Here is a 21,581-nt window from a genome sequence, read left to right on the forward strand (position 1 = left end):
GCTAAATCGTGGCTTGTGGATATGTCTCTTGGATTTGTTAGTGGTTGAAAATGAACATATCCACGTCTGATGTAGTAGAAGAGTCCTCAGAGTTGCAAAAATGTACTCGAAATGCATGGATGGAGCCTACCTGTCGCACTGCATCACGCGTGTCCTCACAGTAACTTTTTGACAGGGTGGCAGTGCGTAGGTCGGTTTCAATGACAGTCCAAAAAGGATTCACAATTGTCAAAATGTGATTGGTCAGTGCACGGGGGCAGACTTGTTGAAGTGAGCAGTGCTGGTGCTATCCTTTCCCTCCCTCCTTCCCTTGTCCTCTCCTCTTCTCAGCAGGCATGGTCAGTGGCGATCGTACGCCGTGGCTGTGGCCGTGGCGGTGGGTCCGGCCCCACGTGATGTCGCACTGTAGTAGTACGGTGAGCCTGAGAGAAACAGATGTCGTGAAACACACTTGCTTGTTCTCCATTTCAATTATACTGGACGCACCACGAAACTCAGCAACAGCAAAATGTCTCTCAGGATGACAATTTTCAAATTATTATTATCAATCCATTTTCTATAGTGCTTTTCTCAATCAACTCAACTCGACTGTAGAGTTTTAAAGATGGGCAGCGAGGGGTCATATGTAAGCTGGAGCCTAACCCAGAGAATAGGTGTAGGTATATGTACTTTGGACTGGTCGTCAGTCAATCACAGTGCTTGTGAGACCACCCTAGTTGTATTTAAAATGTTAGGGTTGTGATGCATCTAACTTTAGAATCAGGATTATGCTTTTACACTTTAAGGTGTTAGGATTCTGTTTGTGACCAACAGATGGCACTGTAGGGCTCTCCCTGCAGCTGCACACCTGTTGGTCATTATGTCATTAGTTGTTTAAAAGGACTCCTGGCATGACCACTCGGTGTTGGGTCATTGTTTCTTTGTTGCTGTCATGTATGTTTGTCATGTTTTTGGTCATGTTTCTGTTCTTGATAGTTTTTTGCTTCGGTCATGGTTTTTGTTTGCTACTTTGGATTTGTTTTGTTCTTAGGACGTTGTTTTGGATTTAGTTTTCTGTGTTTTATCAATACACTTCTTCAAGTATAACCTGCTCCTCCCTCCTGCCTGCTTTTTGGGGTCCTCCACCACCACGCAACATGACATAAGGTCGTGTTTGATTGGTGGATGGTTGTTTTTACAAAGTATGAAGTCACCGTTTTTAAAATTATGTTTTTGTAGAGTTTTTACGATACTTACTGTAATAAAAACCAAACTAAAAAAAAGCATTTTAGAAAACTAACTCCCTCATAAAAACTAACGAACCCGCTCTCAAAAAACAAACCAAAAAAACAAACTGAAACAACACCCCCCCACCCAAAAAAAAACCGATAACAATTCCCAAACTATTATAACCTTTACTCACACACAAACCATTGCACACACAAGTGACAGGCTAAGGTGACACTCAGAGTACAGCTCAACTACTGCTTCTGATCCCTTGAGTCTATTCACTCCATAGGAAAAAGGTCAACACACACACACACACACACACACACACACACACACACACACACACACTTGTCGATGTCGCATCCATCAATCTGGCTGGCTGCGTGCTGACAGGTTGTGTCCACAGTCCAGGTAATCTCAGGAGGCTCTTTGGGAAGTGAAGCATTAAGCCGGCCTGACAAACTATTTAGTCTCACTCATGACTTCAGGCTCCCTCGCGCGCCATTTATTTCGAACACAACTTTCTTTCGTTTGTCACCTTCACTCACATCCTGTGCCTCATTATGTGAGCCTAGTCCTTTTCCTTGTCATTTAGGCTATAAGCCCCTCGTGTGTCTGAACGTGTCCAAAGTGTACTTATAGGGGAAAAGTCAAGTAAAAATTATTTCTCTCCTTTTTTTCATTTTATTTTATTCATTTATTTATTTATTTTGAATGTTTTGCATCTACCTTGCATCTGTCCCGCCTGGCTGGTGAAGAGACTCGAGGAACAGCCGATTTCAGTACCTAAGAGGGATCCGTAATCTTGCTGAAACACTGAGGGCAGAGGAAGGGAGAGGGGTCAGTTCATGGAGCAGTCAGTAAGCACAGCCTGACCCCTGCCTTGATTGTTTCACGTTTAAACGGAAGCACCGAAATGGCTCTCTGCAATGAACTTGACAACGACGTCTCGGAGTAAAGATCTGTGGACTGTATTGGCGTTAAATATTATTGCAAATGGCATAATCATGCTTTGAAAGGGAGAATTGCACCGAAGTCCAAAGCGATCGTGACCATGGGAAGTCAACCACAATCTGTTCCAGGACACACTCAAATCTGTTCTGATGGAACTTTGATGTGAAATGACAAGAATCAACTATATATTTTTTCCCCTACATATAATTTCATGTCGAAACATACCTAATAAACTAGGGTTAGGAAATCTCCAGGATTCGTTGTATGTGGAATACTGAGGATGGGAATAGGGGCTTCCAGAGAAATCTCCTCCTGAATAGGGAAACCAAAAGCAGAAGCAGATCATGTCAAACAACAAGTTAAAATCTTCTTTAGTAGTTAAAAATAAAAATAACTAAATAAGGGAGTCGGATTGTATTGTTTGTTTACCTTTGGCATTAACACACTCTCAATGTCTTTCTCGGAAATGTTATGAATTGATCAGAACTCGCGAACACAGAAAATAGCATCGTTCTGCCATCATGCTTGCGTTACGCTTCACAAACTAAGTGCAGTATCTTTCCACTGTTAAAATGCTCGTACAGTCACCAAAAGACACAATGCATTCACAGAATCTTCAAACTCGAAAACCCTTTTGGAAATTTATTTTAAAATGTGAGTGTATCTCACAACACTTCAGATCAGTCAGCTTCGAAACCAAATCTGTGTCTGCGCTTTCTTTGGGTTTTTATGACACCATACACTTGTCAAAGTGGAAGTTGAGTTGCATGTTTTATTGTTTTTAAGCGGTATCGTGGTTCACTTGTTTTCACACTTGTGTTGCAGTTAAGAATGTCAAAGATTAGATGTGTGGGTTTATAATAGTTTGCGACTTCTCATTAGTTGGTTTTTTTTGTTTTGACCTTCATTTTTCAAATTAGGTTAGATCTGATTAGTTTTACGAACCTCTTGTTACATTTCCTTAGTTATTATTTTTATAATCCTTCAATTTAGTTTTTTATTAGTTTTAGTATGAGTTTGAGTTTTTTAAAAAAATACAAGTTATTTTAGTATTAGATTAGAAAAGAAAAACAGACAGATAGATGGGAAGACATAAAACCCCGAAAGTTTATGTGTGGAATTGACAGACAAAAACAAAGCACATTTTCATTCGATTTAGTTGGTTTCACTTAGTTTTGTAAATGTGTAATGTAGTTTGTTCTAGTAAAAAAACAACAACAACAACAAAACTCGTTTTTATTTAATTTATGAAAATATTTTGTCAATGTTAGTTTCATTTATTTCATTCGTTTTTGTTAAGTATAACCTTGGTGAGTTTCCTTTCATTGAGGAAGATACATCAACCATTAACTAATTTTTTAAAAGTCTGTCAAGCATTGAAAAAATTGCGACTATTGCGACATGAACTAATTTTTTAAAAGTCTGTCAAGCATTGAAAAATATTAAAATATTTGAAACCTTAAGGCAAGTGAACGGGAATGCGTAAAAAGGAAACAGAGAGGAAATCTGGCTCAGGGCTTCGGAGGCAACATGCAAGTTTTCTTTGCAGTACAGTTTGCAGTCTAGCTACGAGGGAGTGCAAACCGTGCAGCGGATGATAGTGTAGCTTTTCTCCCTCATTTACTACCTACTGTCTGGGATTTACTCATTCTCTTGTCTTCGCTTCACCCTTTCCCCTGTCTTTTTCTCCCCCTGCTCCTCCTCCTCCTCTTCCGACCTGCCTGCGTGGCTCCAGTTGGTCCATCACCCTTCACATCAAAACAACATTCTTCCCCCATTTCTTCTCCTCCTTTTCTCTCTCTCCTCACCCTGCTGCTGACCTGCTCTTCTTTTTTGTTCAATCTTTTCTACTCTTTCTTTCCTCTCTCCTGAACCCTCAACTTCTCCCGGGGGATCCCTCTCCCATCGCTGACAGTCACAGACCCTGGTGCACCCCCCCCACTCCCCCTGCACCTCCGACACCACCTCTATCCCTTCTCTCCCTCTCTCTCTGTCGGTTCTGCCTCAATGCTCTCCAACACCCCCTCTGAGTGTCAGCCCCCTGCTGCACTGAGGGAGAGGGAGGGAGAGAGAGAGAGAAAGAGAGAGAGAGAAAACAAGAGAGTTGCTTATTTAATGAAGGTATGGTATTAGACAGGGTGGACTCAAAAAAGGAGGGTAATTTAGGAGTGATAAAACACCGGCAAGGCATCGGAGCAAATTTTGCAAACGATCTCCATCTCAGCTCGGAATGATTGCATATTTCGACTTTGCCACAAAGTTCTCCTCCCCGCATTACCCACAAGTAGAAGTGTTGGTGTGTTTGTGTTTGTCTGCAACTGTCAGGTGGGGTCGGGATGCACTCTCCGTGGTATCCCCGGGTGCAAACATCCGCCCCTTGTCATCACCGTGGTGACGGCAACATGTCAGGTTGTTTAGGAGACAAGGGTGTGGGAGGTAAGGAGGAGAGATGAGGCTCGCGGGTCTCCCTGGTGTAGCGCGGTGTCAAGGTCGCACACGCGCTCTGTCAAAAACAAACCCACGCACACACAAACGGCACACAAGTGAAGACGCTCCCAAATATGCTGTCAAACCTGAGGACAGGATGGGGTGAGCGCATGGGGACAAGGCGACAGGGTTAGCCATCTTCAGATGTGCTGTTCCAACACGTCCACTGAGACTGCGCGAGTGTGTATATGACTGTGTCTGGGCACGTGTGTGTGTCAGAAACAAAATAATTGGGACTCGATCAAAACAAACACTTGGAAACAACATTATTTCAGCATTTTGGGTTTCATGCGCTGTTCCTCCTTTCCTCCCTGTCGGCCCCCGCTGAAAATGTGTGAGCGCGAGGCAGCGAGAAGGAGCAACGAGAGCAAGCGTAGCGGCCCAGGATTGAAACACAAAAGCGGCGAAGATGGCAGAGTGGAAGGGAATGAATGAATTAGTCGTGGGTCACTGGTGATTCTCATTAAAAACAAATTACTAATGTTGAGGAGGGACAGCTGTGCGACTGTGGCTGCTTTCTAATGATACACACACACATACACACACACAAGCATGCGCCACCCCACTGGGAGCACTGTCAGCCGTAGCATTGGCAGACAAAACAAGAGGAAACGGCAACACTAGATGAATATCCCGAAAACACCCGCACCCGCACGCATCCACTGGGATCCATCCTCCGAGATGTTTGGCAAAGTGATATGGTGTTAAGTCACAAATTGTGAATACCTGGTACCATGCCAGTGAGGGAGGGGGTGGAGTAGCTGCCCTGTCCCGTGGGGGGAACGTGAGGAGGGTAGCCTGGCAGGGTGGTGCTGGCGAGGTCTCGACCTGCAATGAGGCACACGTAGATGTCAATCAATGCCTGAATAAAATGATCAACAGTTCGAAAAGTGTCCAAATTTCCGATTGCCTGTATACTGTGACAGCGATATCACTTCATTAAGCCGCAGCGGACAACACACTTTGGTGTGGCACGTTGAGTAAGGAGAAATAAATGACAGTATGATAAACTTTCACTTGAAGTGTCTTATTACAGTGGACTTTATAATTTATATATATTATAACAAGTACCGTATTTTCCGCACTATAAAGCGCACCTAAAAGCATTCAATGTTCTCAAAAGCTGACAGTGCACCATATAATCCGATGCGCCTTGTATATGATCAATAGTCCGATTTCTTGGACGTAGTATTTTAAATGTTCTGTAAAGCGCTTTGTTAAAGCTGCAGCGGTTGTGAAAGCTCCGTATAAATAAAGCTGTATTGGATTGGATTGGATTCCCTTTAGCTTCGCTCCATCTAGTGGATGCAAAATGCAACTGCAGCCACAATTGTAGCTTCTATTCTATGCGACTTATAATGCGGTGCACCATATATGTGAAAACAGTTTTAAAATAGGTCATTCCTTGAAGGTGCGCCTAATACTCCGAAGCGCCTTATAGTGCGGAAAACACAGTAGTCTTGCGTTTCTCTTTATTCAATGTCTTTTGTCACACAGCGGTAACATGCCATCTGTATTCCTACTTGTATTCCACAAGATTTTACATTATTCTTTGTCTCCGAGTTAGTCGTTTGAGAAGGTGCTCCTGTCATTCAGACTCAGACATACAATAATTGAAATTTGGAATGTTGATTTTTAACTGTGGGCAACCTGGTCGTCAAATGGTTAGCGCGTCCGCCTCACAATGTACAGATGCAGTGTTCGGTTGCAGCTCTGGCCTTCCTGTGTGGAGTTTGCATGTTCTTCCGGTTCCTGTGTGGGTTTTCTCCGGGTACTCCGGTTTCCTCCCACATTCCAAAAACATTCATGGCAGGCTGATTGAACACCCTGAATTGTCTCTAGGTGTGAGTGTGAGCGCGGATGGTTGTTAGTCTCTGTGTGCCCTGCGATTGGCTGGCAATGAGTTCAGGGTGTCCCCCGCCTACTGCCCCAAGACAGCTGGGATAGGCTCCAGCACCCCCCGTGACCCTTGTGAGGATAAGCGCACCAGAAAATGGATGGATGGATGAATGGATTTTAACTGTTAGTTTTATTGACTTGATGTCTATTTAGTTTAGATTTTGGTGAGTGTTTCTGTTTCTGGCTGCCATAAACTTCACATCCTGGGGTGTGATTTGTGTTATTTGTACCTTTTGTGTCTGCTCATTGTTCTTCCCGTTTCACCTTTTTTTCCACCATTTGCATCCTTTCATTTACAAATTCACCCCATTCCCCAGAGCCAACGCCCTGACTGTCAGTAGCTGGACAGGCTATATAACCGCAATAGACCACATGACGACGTGTCGGCACGAATCATTTCTCTCTGATTGCATGTGCATCATGGTATGTGTGTGTGGAGTAGAGTGCCAGCGCTACCATTCGTCATCATCATCAACATCCTCATCATACACAAACGCACCTACACATGCATCAATACCCTGCTGCATACGCATTTATCATCATTATAAACAGCTCACATGCTAACACCATCAATCCCATTCACTTCTTCTTCACTTAACCACAACTAGCTGGGAAGAAGAGGATGAGGAGGGTGGAGACAGGAAGAAAGGAAGTTCTTTGGGAAAGGGGAAAACACAATAATTATCAGAGAGGGGGGCGGGCAGTTGCACTGAGCAATTGAACATTCTGTGTTGCCAATGTAGAAGTGTCCATTTGAGGGACCAAATCTTGAAAGTAGGTGACTTTTTTCATTCTTTCTTCCTACAACCGCAAAGGTAAACTCTGCCCTAAAGGCGGATATTTGTTTCATTAAAATCCAATACAACATCCCGTGACGTGAGCTGTTACAAAGATACAAAACTCACAGGATTAAGACAAGAGGAAGAGCAATGTCCGCCACAGATTTTTCATACCCATTTGTCTGTTATTAAGCAAAGATGAATGCAAAAACAATTGATATAGTTCACTGTAACCTCGCACTTTATTAACGCATGCCTGTTAATCACAAAACTCAGACACATTCAGGTGACAATTAAGTGTTGCTCTAAATTCGGCACGTTGAACCTTGGCAGCATTCTAAATTTTAATGAGTGCCATTCTGGTTTCACATCGAAATTGTCCCAGCCATTATATCACCAGGTCTTAACAAAAACAGAATAATGAGTGTTGAGGCCGAACTTTGAAAGTGAATTGAGAACTAATGAAGTTGTCAAAAAAAAAGAAGCAAATGAAATATGGACCATATATGCAATTCAGATACTGTCTATGCTAGCATTTCCTTCGGGGTCGATGGACTACCTTTCCCAACGTACATTTTTACTCTGCCTGATCCCTTTCTCCTCTGTCCCTCTCCACCTCATCTTTGCTGTCTTCGTGTAGTAAAGTTTTTCTCAGTGTTTGACGCGACGGCGAGGCATTAGCTCAGGCGGGCTGCTCATCCGATCAGGGTCAGTGCACAGGGCAAGAGGAGGGGGAGGAAGGAGAGAGGTTGAAACAGAGCCGAGATGGACCCACTGCATCCCAACTTAGAAGGGGCAGACAGGGCCAGATCCTCGGAGATGTGCGTCTACGCCTGTTCGTGTCTGTGTGCATATGTGCCAGCGCCGCTTGATGTATCTGTTGTCCACAGCTTTGCCGTAGAGGTCAACACAATGTGAACAAGTTTCCTCTGAGCTCATAAACTGAAGTCCCTAACACATGTGCTTTATATGGACAAAACGATTGAGACGCGCAACTCAAACTGACAATTTTCATGTTCCATATTTGCGGCAACACTCTAGTAAAAACCTGTTCTGCACCCAGTGCACAAGGCAAGGTCCATGAAGAGAGGCGGGCAGTAACACACTCTATTTAGTCTTTCATATTTACTCCAATAACCTTTTGGATACATTGCACTATAGTCAGATTAGTTTTCGTGCAATGTCCGTTTTACTTAAACCCTTTCAGGGACAACAGTTACTAGAGTGGACAGCTATTCAAATGTTATTTTCTCTCATATTAATTCGTCTTAATGTCACAATTGTGCATCAACCACTACAATGGACCCTTATGTGTGTTGCCATCCACTGCCATTATTTTTTTTTTCCTGCCAAAAGAATAATAAAAAAACAAAATCCGGATGTAGGTTATCACTATTTTTTTTTACATGAAAGAATTAACTTCAATATTTTCATTGAGAAGAAATAAAAATTTTCGGAGGTAGATATCATCAGTCCAGTCAAGTCCGTCAGTATTTCAGTTCCGGATGGGTCATCGGCAACAGCCAAACGGCATCGAGAACGAATTTACCACACGCAGCCAAATCAATCTATCCATCCGTCCGTCCATTTTCTGTAGCACTTATTCTGTTCAGGGTCACAGGTTTGCTATGGTCTGTCTCAGTTGAATTCAGGCAAATTGCAGTCTACACCCACGACTGGTCACCGCATGGCACAAATATAGACGGACAATCCGCACTGCTTGCGCTGAAGTCACCACCACTGATGGCAAACCATCAGATGTGTCTGTACCCAAGTACCAAGAGCCAAACAAAACCCCACTTGAGATTTGACAAGACATCAAAGACCACAAAATCAATTTACGAGTAGCAACACACGGGATGTGTCAACACCGCACCGAAGGCGCAGGCATCGCACCCCCTAGAGGCAGCTCTAGTCTGAGTCAAAAGACAGTCCGTGAATGTAATGCAAAATATTCCAAACACTTGTGTGTGCATATGAAATGTGCGCATGCACAAGCAGAAATGGAAATGTCTTTTTTCGCCGTCTCTGCTGCGGCAGGTATTATTCCTCTGTGGTTTCGGACGAGCCAAAAAGAAGCAATTCCCAGATATCCCAAATTCCCAGCTCTATGATTCCCCTCATTACCGATGGGAGCAGTGAAGCCTTGTCCGAGCGCTCCCTGGTCTACTCTTAATTAACAACTGCTTCTCCCAGTGTCCCTAAATGGAGACAAGCTTTTATACCGCTCCTCTATCTGTCCATCTTTCTTGCCATCATTTCCTTCAGGCATGTCTCTCTGGAGATCGAAGGCACTGAGCTCTTTATAGACCTGAAAACACTTTCAAAGTGTGGAGCCCACGGCGCTGCTCAAGTAGACTTTATAAGGATTACAGTATTTGGCGTATATGAATGACTTTATTTCTTCATCTAATACGTGGATTAAGCGGGTGCACTGGGGGTTGAAGCATCATTGAAAAACATTGCGGGGAAAGGTTTTTGTGCATATATACAGATTTAATAGTATTTGCACAACTAAATTGTCCTCCTGTCACACTAACATATTGAACATGCACAGGCGCGCACGCGCACACACGCACGCACGGGCGCGCGCGCACACACGCACACACACACACACACACACACACACACACACACACACACACACACACACACACACGCACATGTAGCACGTAGTGCATATGGAAGTGGACTATCTCGTAAATGGATTAGAGAGACTGAGGCCATTAGAATCAAGTCAACGCCGTGTTTATGTTACATCCATTGCGTTACCTCCTCAACAGCAACAATCTGCATGGTCCCATGCTTACCGTAAACCAAAGAATAATTAAATGCAAAAATTGAGATCCACATGTATCCAGTTTTCCACTGTACATTATTGCACATTTCTGAGTAATAGTCCTAAAAAAATGCTGAATTATCGTCAGGTTTAATGGGAATATGTTATGGCCCGGTGTGAAAAAACAATACACCGTAATGCAGAGGTTTACAATAAATATGGTACATCCGAATTGATTATTAAGAAAACAACAGATTAAAAACAAGCAATCATTAAACAAGAATCAAAAAGCATGAAAATGTGCCTGCCTGACAAACCACAAAAATTGCTTACAGGAATTTACTCTGGCAATTGGCACACTTATTGCCATCTCAGCCCTAAAATTAGGAAATGTAATTATGAAATAATGAACAGAAAATGTTTATTTATTTCATTTAATTTTTTTTTTTCCATCTATCATGTGTTTCTTGATCTCCCTTACCTGGAACTAGTGAATAAGACTGTGGGCCGGCCACGCTGGCTCCTAATTCTGCCCCGGTGCCGGAATTGGCCAAACTGTTCTTCATCTCGTCCAGTCCACTGGCTAGCGAGGCCATGGAGGAGTAGTCCGATGACTGGATAGAAACAGAAAGTGGAGGAGAAAGCTCAAAACATCATGACTTTATCTGATGACCAGACACGTATTAACGCAGCGTTTTGATCCTACTGCATGACTCTGCTTTTTCCTCAAGACTCGATTTATGTTCACACACAAACACACACACACGCACGCACGCGCGCACGTCAGAGAGTCTATTGATCGGTTTACAAAGACAAGGATTTACTCTCCAACCAAGTCCAACAGTTTATAATCACAGGATCAACTTGCTGTTTTTCTTCATCCATCTCTATTGCGCACACCTCCCCACACAGACGCCCCCCCACACACACACACACACACACACAGTACAGGAGTCCTGTCTACCACAGCTAACACAAAGCTCAAGTAAAGACATTTCTACAGGTCTATCGTGAAGAAGAGCGATCGATCATCACCTTTAGAATATCTCGTTTCATAGACACCAATCGATTGTTATCATCAACTGTTTATTAAGTCATACCTGCCACTGACAGCATCTGGCAAAATGCGGACACAATGACAGCCTATGGTCACGTTCCCCTTAACCTGACCCGTGCTTGACCCCACAGAACCAATTTATCATCAGCAACTGGTAATACGTTTGGACACAGGGGTCAGTATAGTCGGTCAAGTACAGGAAATAAAAAAAACTAGCCATTTGATATACGGTATGCATTAAATCTAATGCTTTAACACGTTGAAAATTTGAAGTAAAAAGTAATTTCATTCTGAAGCAGATGAAGTAAAAAGTAGTTTCATTCTCAAACAGGATGGGGTTTAAGTTCAAGATAAAAATAAGATGATAAGAATCCAGAATAAGAAAACCTTAATTCGTCTCACAATGGAGAAATTCCCAATTTACAGCAGCATAGTTATGAAAGGAAGTAAGTAAAAGAACAAAAGTATAGGAGCTGCTGTAAAGGCAGCCACTCTTGAAGTGATAATAACCTAATAACAAAATAATACACAACACGTAAGACACAGACAGTCATTCAATCTTAACCACTTTTTTGCATACTCTTGAAAAGAATATAATTGGTTTTGTTCTATTTTATTTTATATGAGTAATTGTATAATTGTTTTGAATTAATAAGCGGCATAAACGAGCATCACAGCTTATCCAATTATAACACCCTGCAAACGGGAGAGACACACGGTCAACAGGGCTGGAGTCCACGCAGGAAAACTACGCACGCAAAGTACGTTTATAAGGAACACGGCCAAGGGGTGGTTGTACAAATATATTAAAGACGATAATGATAATATTGTATTCAATTGATTGATTCCTACAATGATTCAGAGGGTTCAATGCGTGCAGTTATATTTCTGAATGAAATTCGATGACATCCATCACATTGTGTCAGGAGCACCAACTCTGTTGTCTGCCTGCAATTTGATGAAATACACTAAAATCACTTGCACCACAACTTAAACTTGTTTTTTTATTTTATTTTCAGCCACCAAATTGTCATGTGTGCTGGTGGTGTGTCAAAAAAAAAAAAAAAGGAGCGAGGTCCGGCACGGTCTACCAAATTCCCAAACATGCTCAAGTCAGCTTGCTCCGGCATGAGAATCAAAATGCACCAGGAAATAGAGCCTGTTATGTTGCTTATATACTATTTATGTCCTAAATCTAAAGATGAATTCATCAGTTAATGCTTTTTTTTTTTTTTGCATGAATTCCTCCTCTTGTACATGTAATTCATATTTATGTTGTTGTAAGCATTATTGGACCAAAAAAGACATTTTATTCACTATATATTCTTAAAAGTAAGCCTCAACAAATCCATATTGGTCAGGCCCAAATTATTAATATCGTAATTACGTCTATTGCATGTGACTGGGACTGTGACAACAACCCATTCCAGTTTGAGTGGAGAAGTATTATGTGTGTCTTTGTGTGTGTTTGCAGATTGCGGACACTAACGACAGCGATCAGAACTTCCTTTCGGTGATGAGGTGAGCGCTTTGCAGTGACCCTTTTAATATCTCTGAATTTGTTTGAGGGTACGAAATAAATGTGAGCGTGTGTTTGTGCTCAGTGACCTCTTAAACACCTCTGTGCTCGTCAGCACACAACACAACCACTGGACTGTGACCTGCCAAATAAGCGCTTACCACGTCCCCCACTTGCACGCACACACCTGCCCGCCCAGTCTCTCCTTCTTAAGACTTGACGCACGTTTTAAGCTTCCGCTCTTCATGACTCCCACCTCACCTCCACCCTGCATTCATACATCACACCTGTATATTGTCTCATTCCGGCAACTATCCTGAGTTACCCCTCCCTCCTTCATTTCTTGGCTGCCGTCAGTCTTATTATAATGGCGCCTAATGAGTCCATGTATCCATGTAGATGGGGGGGGGGGCAGAGGCAGCAGTGGAGAAAAAGGGGACTGCTGTGGTAATTGGCCATGATGAAGTTTGGCCAGCGGGGTGACAGGCCTGCTAAGGAAGATGGATCATTCTCATTCGCCCCCGTAAATGCTGTCAATTCTGCCGCTCATACGGCACCATCAGCCCGCATCAAAGAGGAGGGACGCAGCTGCGGAGGCGGCGCGGGGATTTGGGGGTTGAGGGTGTGGGTGGAGGGGGGCGCGGTTGCATGGGGCAAGATGGTGGGATGATAGAAAAACGGAGGCAGGCCGGATTTTGGGCGAGGGAGAGGAAGTTGGTGGATGTGACGTCAGTGACTAAAGTTTGAGATGATTGAACTGGCAATGACTTTCAGCACCTTGGAGAGAGATCTCATTTTTTTCAGCAGGCATGGCAAATAAGCAAATAATACAGTAACTCCTGCACAGTCAAGCAAAGTAGCTATCAAAAATCCTAGTTTTTTTTCTTTCAAGTTTGTCATAACATTCACACTCTCTGTGTGAACTAAAGGGGAAAATGCTTGAACTTGTAATGTAAAAAAATAAAATAAAATAGATAATAGAGGAGCCTCCCTTTCTTTAGCCTGCCTAACCCCGTTTTCTCAGGCCGAATCTTTGAGACAATTCTTGTTATAGATCGGAATAAGATTGAGTGTAATCTATCTCATGTGAGGGTGCAGCAACTTTTTCACACTGAGAGCTACTGTTCTGAGTTTGTTTTTGTTTAGGTTACATTTGGTTTTGTTCCCTCATGAGCCCTTTTTGTCTCCACCTGTTCTCGTCATCCGTGTCCCTTGTGTTTAACCAATCAGCTCGCTCAACCCTTTGTGTCTTGCCCAGGTGTTTGTCGTTGTCTCGTCACTTTGCTTGTATTTAGTTCCCTGGGTTCTGTCAGTCTTTGTCAGATCACTGTGTTGCTGTCATGTTGGGTTTTTTTCTGCCATAGGTTGTTTGTTACTTTGTTTTTCATGTGGTTTTCAAGACTTTGTTCATGTATTTGAGTTAGTTTTTCCAGTGTACTCCTGCAAGTGTTTTTTTGGTTCATGTGTTTTGTTCAGTCCACCCTGCTCCACACTTAATGTAAAGGGTGACCAGTTTGATACACATTCTGTGAAAATACCTTTACTAATACGTACGATATTCATAATTAATGATATTTGTTTATGTGGTGACACAAATCATGTTAATTTCTCACAATAATTAGGAAACCGATGAATATCAATGTGCAACACTTTATTTCTGTAAATCCCCTGCCAGTGTTTACATTTTGAAATGATCACTTCTCCAGCATTCATAGAAAACCAAAATGTTCAATCACTGGTAAACTCATTTTAGAACAGCCTACTCGTTTGGTCGTTGAGGGCTACCTGGTGCCGGTGGGCACCACTTGGGTCACCCCTGATCTGCTTGTGAGTGTGGAACGTTTACTATGAATGGTTGTAGGTTCAACATAAAAAAATTAAATCGCATCACAATGTTTCAAAACTGAATAAAGAGTGCGGGGTGGCAAACGCCGCTGACAGTCTAACGAAAAAAAATTCATCACAGCACTGTGACATGTTTGGTTATTTGCCATTTTGTCTCATCAGTGGCTGTTCAGCGATTGCTCTCTCCGGGTAGCGAGGTGATGCTTTGGTCCAGGTCAGATCTCACATCAATAAGTGATGAGCCTTAACCGACCCTCCACCACACACTCACACACACATGCACCTTGCCATGTTGCAGTAGGGCATTTGCATAATGGTATTTCCCCTTTTTCCCCATTCGCCAAATTACCCCGGCGCATTTCTCAATCTCTGTCTTTGTCGCTCCCTCTCTGCACATTCTTGTGTTCTGCTGATGGAAAAAGGCTTGACTGTAAACAAATACAATTCACACTGATGGCCTGAGAAAGGGAGTGTGAGGAAGGAAATCATCTGCGCTTAGATTGAGCACAGCAGGGCTGCATGGGAATGTGCATTTTGGCTCCATTCTGCAGAGGGACTGTAATAGTTGCGAGATTTTGATTTATATTACAGGGCACTTCATTAAGTACATATGCCGGATGAGATCTACAAGATTTTTATCCAAATACTTTTAGTTTTTTTACTATTTAAGGTGAATATTATTTAAATACTTAAATACTTTGTACCGCTCAATGTAATGAAATGAATCTGTACCGGATCTTTTTTTTTTTTTTTTTTAATATACAGTACTGATCTTGAATCGGAGAGGAAAATTTATTATTTAAATTAGTACATATGTTTGATATCTAACACCTCATGAATATATATTTTACTTTAATAGCTTCATGTTCATAAAAAAGTTTTTTTTTTTCCATTTTCACATTCTTGATAGAATTCTAGAATAATCTATTTAGAAAGTCATTAAAAAGACGCACTGCCATTTTGATGTTTTTGATTAATTACTCAAAATTTAAGCAACTGAAATGTGACACTCATTTTTTTCATCTTTCCAGATGGAAAGCATGAGAGAAAAGAAACAAAACGTTTTGTCGTTCCCTTTTTAGAAACGGGAACAGGCATTGGGACCCGGCGTGGTATGGATGGGTAGGAGGTGCCATGATCTGAGCTGATTTATCACCTGACTAATGGGAAGTGATTGAAGGGAAATTCAAATGAACTCTGTCTGACAAGCACACGTGCAGACACACCTTCCGCCTTGCACCCACAAATTAATTGTGCAGCTTAATAGACTACGGTGGGAGGGGAAAAAAAGGGCAGGAGAAAAAAAGATTCAGAAACGGAAGGATGAGTACATTTTGATGACAGGCAAAGAAAGATCTGCCGATGAGGGATGTGAGCAACTGATAACTATTAAAAGGAGAAAGTATAGTCGAGAGGTCACAAACATGAAGCCCCCAAGAACCACCTGAGTAGCTCAGGTGCCTGTTCTAAAAATAGCTCACCAGTGATGAGATATGGTGATTTTTCGAGTAATTTTCTCTAAGTGATCATTTGAAAATGGAAACACAGATTTGTAGAAATGAAGTATTGCATATTGATATTTACGGTTCCTGACTTGTTATATGAAAAGGATAAGTATATGCTTATTATTTTGAGAAAATAATGAGCAAAATAAGCGTCTTCACAAATATGAACCTCATTTGTCACAACTGCAGCTGTTGTGAAATGTTCTATAAATAATGTTGTGGTGTATTGTATTCATCATTAATAATTAACAAATGGGTAATTTAGACAAATTTGTCATCTCAGAAGTTTGTGTCAAACTGGCAGCTCACCATTGTAAGGTCACACTAAAATCCCAACCTCCTATTAAAATGAAGGGTAACTATACCCCATTTATATTCAACTATGCACAGATTCAAATTGGTCCCCACAAAGACAGAAAGAAACACACACACACAAACACACACTCAACATCAACAACAGGTCCGAAGTCTTCTTGGCATCTTTTAGCGAGGTCTGTCACAATACAACATGAACCTCCTTGACCACACGCGCACACACACGCACACACACGCACACACACACACACACACACACACACACACACACACACACACACACAAAAATCTCAAAGAGGCTGAGCTGTGGCTGTCAGTGTTAAGCATATGACTGTCAATCATCCCCTCTGGGAAATTCAGGCTGGGAAAATGTGAAGAGGGATGTGGGGGGGCATTTTAGTTGACTAGACCAGATGATGGAAGGGGGAGCGGAGGTAGAAGGACAGATCGGAATGTAAACTTCAATGTGTGTGCGCGCGTGCACTTGCACGTCTTTGTAATCACAATGCAGCTGCTAAAGCCAGTCTGACCCCGAGGCGACCCCGCATTTAACACCCCTGTCTGCCACCAGACCTCAGTGGCTTGACTTAGCTCACAGAGGACATTGACCTATGAATCATGGGTATTATACTCTTGACTTGAAGTCTATAGAGCTACTTCAGCCAATCCCTGTCGACCTCTCGCCCTGTGCCACTCCACTCCCCATGTTGGTCAAAACAAAATGAATGAGCTAAAAAGGCCAACTCTGCCCTAAAGGTCTAAGGCTGCAGCCGATCTGTGTTTCTACATGCCATGACTCTACCGGTGTGTTTGCTCTCTTGCCCTTGACACTGCTCAAATCAACAAACGTGAAAGAGACATGTATTTGAAGCTGGGCCAATAATAATTGTCATTTTGCGACTTTGGCAAACTTATTTCCTTAATATCAACCTAAGGAGCGCGCTTTAGAAGCATCTGACGGAATACAAATGCTAGCTTCTTGTTGTTTTGTTATTACACCTGTCCCTTCCACTCACATTTACATTATTGTACGGCCGGCAAAGGGCGTGAGGTCAATTTAAATGCAACGACACGATGCAGCAGGCGCACCGTTTTGTCTATGCTCCATGCTGAAGATTCCCGAGACGCATCAGTACAAAGGAAACTCACTGCCAAAAGTAACAGTCAGTAACTGAGAGCCAGCTAATTAACATCTTCAGTGGAATTACCTGAGCCAGCCAATAACTTTAAGGTGATGAGGGTATAGCTGGTTATGGCGGTTATTTCATTTGAAATTGAATGCTGAGGTCTATCAGGCAGTCTTGAAGATCATTGCCGTGCAAACGTTTTGTCTGACAGTCACGGAGGAACGACATCCAACCACATGGCAACTGATAAAAACTGTATTATGGTCTTAAAGAATTTCTGTTGGCCATGCATTGTCTCTATTCGATTAATTATTGAACTCCATTCATCCGAAGCCAAAGCTCCAATCAGATTTCAGCTTTGATGCCTTGACATGTGCATATTATTTGCCCAACGCCTTCAGAATCCCAAGTGCTGGTGTCAACCATCGACATATCGTTGAAATTGCTGTTTCTCTTTTCAAGCAATCAGAATTCAAGATGGGGATGATAATCGATGAATTTTTAAGAATTATGTTGTTTGTATCGGGGGGAAATGCATCAGAACATTCTCAGCACTATACAATTAGCAATATTAAAACATGAATGCATCCATTATTGGTTCCCATAGTTGACCAACCAGCCAAAAAATTGATCTGGCCCGTGCCTGACCTGCCCCCCAAACTCTGCACTGTGCCACGCCCTTACCTTGCCAGGGTCTGGGCTCGCATAGAGGTCAGAGCTGGATTGGATTGGACAGGATGGCTGTCTGTCAAACAGGCGGTCCAATACCTCGATCTGCTGCGGCGAGAACAGCTCCCCTCTCATCTGCTTCCTGAGGAAGTCCCGGCCGTTGTGGCTGTGCCCATTGGCCAGCGGCGACTCCTGCACGCCTAAAAGGGATGGAGGAAACGTCGATGTTGAGGAGCGCGGCAGACAGAGGCTATTCACAGGGAGGAATTCTAGACGGATATGAGTAGGGTGTTAGTGGTTCGAGTGTTGGATATCAGATTGGGAACCTTGAAGGAGGCGGGCAGCAGAGAGAGGTGGCAGATATAGTAAATCTCTGCAAAAGAATTAAATGAACCTCAGCGGGATGATTTAAAAAAGCGTAGATTGTGGAGACTGCAAGCCAATGCTATACAAATGCAAGCTATTACCGGGCATATGCTGTCTCTCCGTTTTGATCTCTCAGCAGCACGCCCTCTCTCTTCTCTCCATCATTCTGGTCGCATCAGCCATACACACCCCGACGCCAAAATATATATTGCCGCGGTATCAGTATTAGACAGTGAGCTCTCGTATCGTGCAGTTACCGCAAGGCTGAAGGACCGAACGAGACAATTATAAGAACTCTGAAAAGTCGAAGCCCGCAAATGATTAGAAAAGGGAGAACCAGAGAAATAGATAAAGAGAAAAAGGGGAAAGGTGGGGATGAGGGTGAAAATCCCCTCCGCTATAGAGCCAATTCATTGCTCCAAACTGCTCCTGAGAGCCTATTTTAGTCCTGCGGTCACTGTGTGTGAGTGTGTTTGTTCAGTGGGGAGATGACAGACAGGCAGTGAAGGGGGCTCAGGTACCGTCAAATATTTATTTCTTTGATTTAGATTGAAAATGCATTTGGGCAGCCTGATCTAGAAGAATAACAATTGAGTTTTGTGTTGTAAAAAAAAAAGAAAAAAAAAAAAAGAAAAGAAGAGTCAATGAGAGAAACATTTTCTGGCCGTCGTTTTCAATTGGTTATGCTAACCACACATTCATGACAGTGAATGCTAAAATATGTAAATATGGGAAATATTAGTGACATTACAGGATGTCTCCAAAGTCACGATACCCTCTATCATCAGCATTTGGCAGCTTTGTAGTTTTTGTATCATTGCCTCGCCCATATATGGCTCGCCGATTGAGATTAGAGCAGCATTGCAAAATTGCCGTCGGGCAACACGGCTCCAACGCTTGGTAGAATGTTCAAAAGCCTGCTTCTCCCACCGCTGATGAAAACACTAAACTCTCAGTGCAGGCGCTGTCACAAAGCCAGTCTTTCCAATCCCAATCCTGACTTCAAGTCTAAAGTACATATGAAACACGTAGGTCCAAATGAGTAAAAATGATTTACGCAAGTCGAAAGGCAATGTTTTAATTGCTGTTTGTCGGTTAGTGGGCTAGCCAGATTCTGCAAAAACAACATGAACAATCTCCGTGAAACGTTGAAGAGAAGTGACACATTTTAAAAACGTCACATTTTAGGATAAAGCTTCGTCTTTGCTTGCATCAGAGTGAAGCACATCATGATTGATTTCTTTGTTTTATTTATTTATTTATTTATTTATTTATTTATTTATTTATGTATTTATTTACGTAAAAGGAGTCAAACAGACATGCTTACTGGGTCTGCAGGTAACTGAGTGGCGTTCCTTTTGTGTTCAGCTTCTCGATTATCATGAATCTTTCCCAAATATGCTGAGTACCGTCGCCCTTGCTCTTATCATCATATTTCGAAACACGGTGGCTACACATGATTTGTTCTTCTATCCCAATGCCATGATAGAGACAAAATGCAGTGCACAGAGGCACAGTTGATTCAGCCTCGACCAGTTTTGCCGAAGAGCAACCGTATAGTTTTGAAGCCTTCAGAAGCCAACGCCAAACATTTTGATATTAACTGCGCGATGTCAAGGGTCAGTCTTGAAGTCGAACAGACACAACCCTGTGTCGGTATCATTCTTGGCGGCTCACCCTCAACATATAGTGCGCCTGGAAAAAAAAAAAAGAAGTTGCCATACCTTCAGTACACAAAACCTTTCATCTACTCCGACAAACACAGTCCTTGATCATAATCTCTCTTTCTCTGCTTCTCCCCATAACCCACACAAGCAAGTGCGCGCACACGGCTGCTGCCGTGCGGGTGTAAGGTCCGCGGGTCTCTGGTGGTGACAGACCAATCAGGCTGGAGATAAAGCCAGTATGATGCTTCAGCCTGGTAACCCACGGTGACCCATTTAATCCTGTCGGCCGGTCCCCATGATGGAATTAAATTGATCAATCATGTAGCTCTGATGGCACCATTTCAGCCATCTTATTGCTTTTTGCCATCTCTCCGTCACTCCCTCACACGGACACATACAAATAGACACTCTCAAAAGTCGGACCCAGGCTTGCCCAGATTGTGCAACCACAAAGCACCAGACAAAAGGGAGAGCTTGGAGAAACAACACAAACTACAAGTAAGAACGAAGCTTTTGTATTTATGATGATCAATATCGTCCATTCGTCTGGATGGAGTGTGTGTGTGTGTGTGTGTGTGTGTGTGTGTGTGTGTGTGTGTGTGTGTGTGTGTGTGTGTGTGCGTCGAAGTGTTTGTGTGACCGTGTGGCTGGATGGGCGGGTGTGGAGCCTGATATCCGGCTGGTTTCATTGTATCCATGGATGGGTAAAGAAACTCATTGCCGTGACGGGTTAAATCCTATTCACCGCTGGACACGCACACACGCATACACACACAGCTGCCTCTATCTCTGGGAGTCCGTCTCAGAAGGGAAGTGTTTCTCTTCCCTCTTCTTCAGAGCAGAACAAAACAAACAATGAGCCATTATTGTTCTCTCCTCTGCCTTTTTCCTCTCTCTTCCGCCTGCTTTCCCTCTCTTCCTCCCTCCATCGTCCTTTTGACCCGCTGTTGACATTTTTTTTAACATCCCATCAAAATAGAATACACGCAGGAAGAGAGGTCACCTGTTGGACTATTTCAGTATCGTGCGAGTGTATGTGCGCGTGTGTCCGTGCGTATGTGTTTGTGTTTGCAAGAAATGCACTTGACGAATATTTTACGCAAGAACAATTTCACTGCGCACCAACAAACAAAAATGTCCAGTATATGTCCCGGAATTTCTCAAGTATACTGTGCGTTAATCATCCAAAATCAAGAGAGCGTATTATACGCGAGTACATTAAAATTACAACACCTCGTCACATAGCAAAGACGTTTACCGGTACCTTGAAAATATGAAAAAGGTATGCTTTCCTTCCAATATGATGTGTAAAATCTAATGTTCAAATTTATTATCCTCAGTGTGACTCACAGAGCATTGCGGGTGCAGCCATATTGGTGATCATGTCATTTCATATCTGTTCCT

The 21,581-nt window shown here is 42.8% G+C and overlaps 1 protein-coding gene across 4 annotated transcripts in view; it reads right to left on the reverse strand.

Moving 5' to 3' along the window:
* Window positions 1–6: 6 nt before the first annotated feature.
* Window positions 7–21,581, reverse strand: part of LOC109519906 (paired box protein Pax-5-like) — a 44,684-nt gene continuing 23,109 nt past the window's right edge. For 2 of the 4 annotated variants that reach the window (XM_019876765.1, XM_019876766.1), the window contains exons 6-11: window positions 18,244–18,344; window positions 10,589–10,721; window positions 5,377–5,478; window positions 2,389–2,475; window positions 1,939–2,025; window positions 7–422 (exon numbers count right to left, since the gene is read on the reverse strand). In XM_019876765.1, coding sequence (XP_019732324.1) covers window positions 340–422; window positions 1,939–2,025; window positions 2,389–2,475; window positions 5,377–5,478; window positions 10,589–10,721; window positions 18,244–18,344 — 593 coding nt within the window. In that variant the 3' untranslated portion in view covers window positions 7–339. Of the gene's footprint in view, window positions 423–1,938; window positions 2,026–2,388; window positions 2,476–5,376; window positions 5,479–10,588; window positions 10,722–18,159; window positions 18,345–21,581 lie in introns of all 4 variants that reach the window. The other 2 variants (XM_019876763.1, XM_019876764.1) reach the window with 1 other exon arrangement.

This window comes from Hippocampus comes, unplaced genomic scaffold (assembly GCF_001891065.2).
Source record: "Hippocampus comes isolate QL1 unplaced genomic scaffold, H_comes_QL1_v1.1 scaffold51, whole genome shotgun sequence".
NCBI lineage: Eukaryota > Metazoa > Chordata > Actinopteri > Syngnathiformes > Syngnathidae > Hippocampus > Hippocampus comes.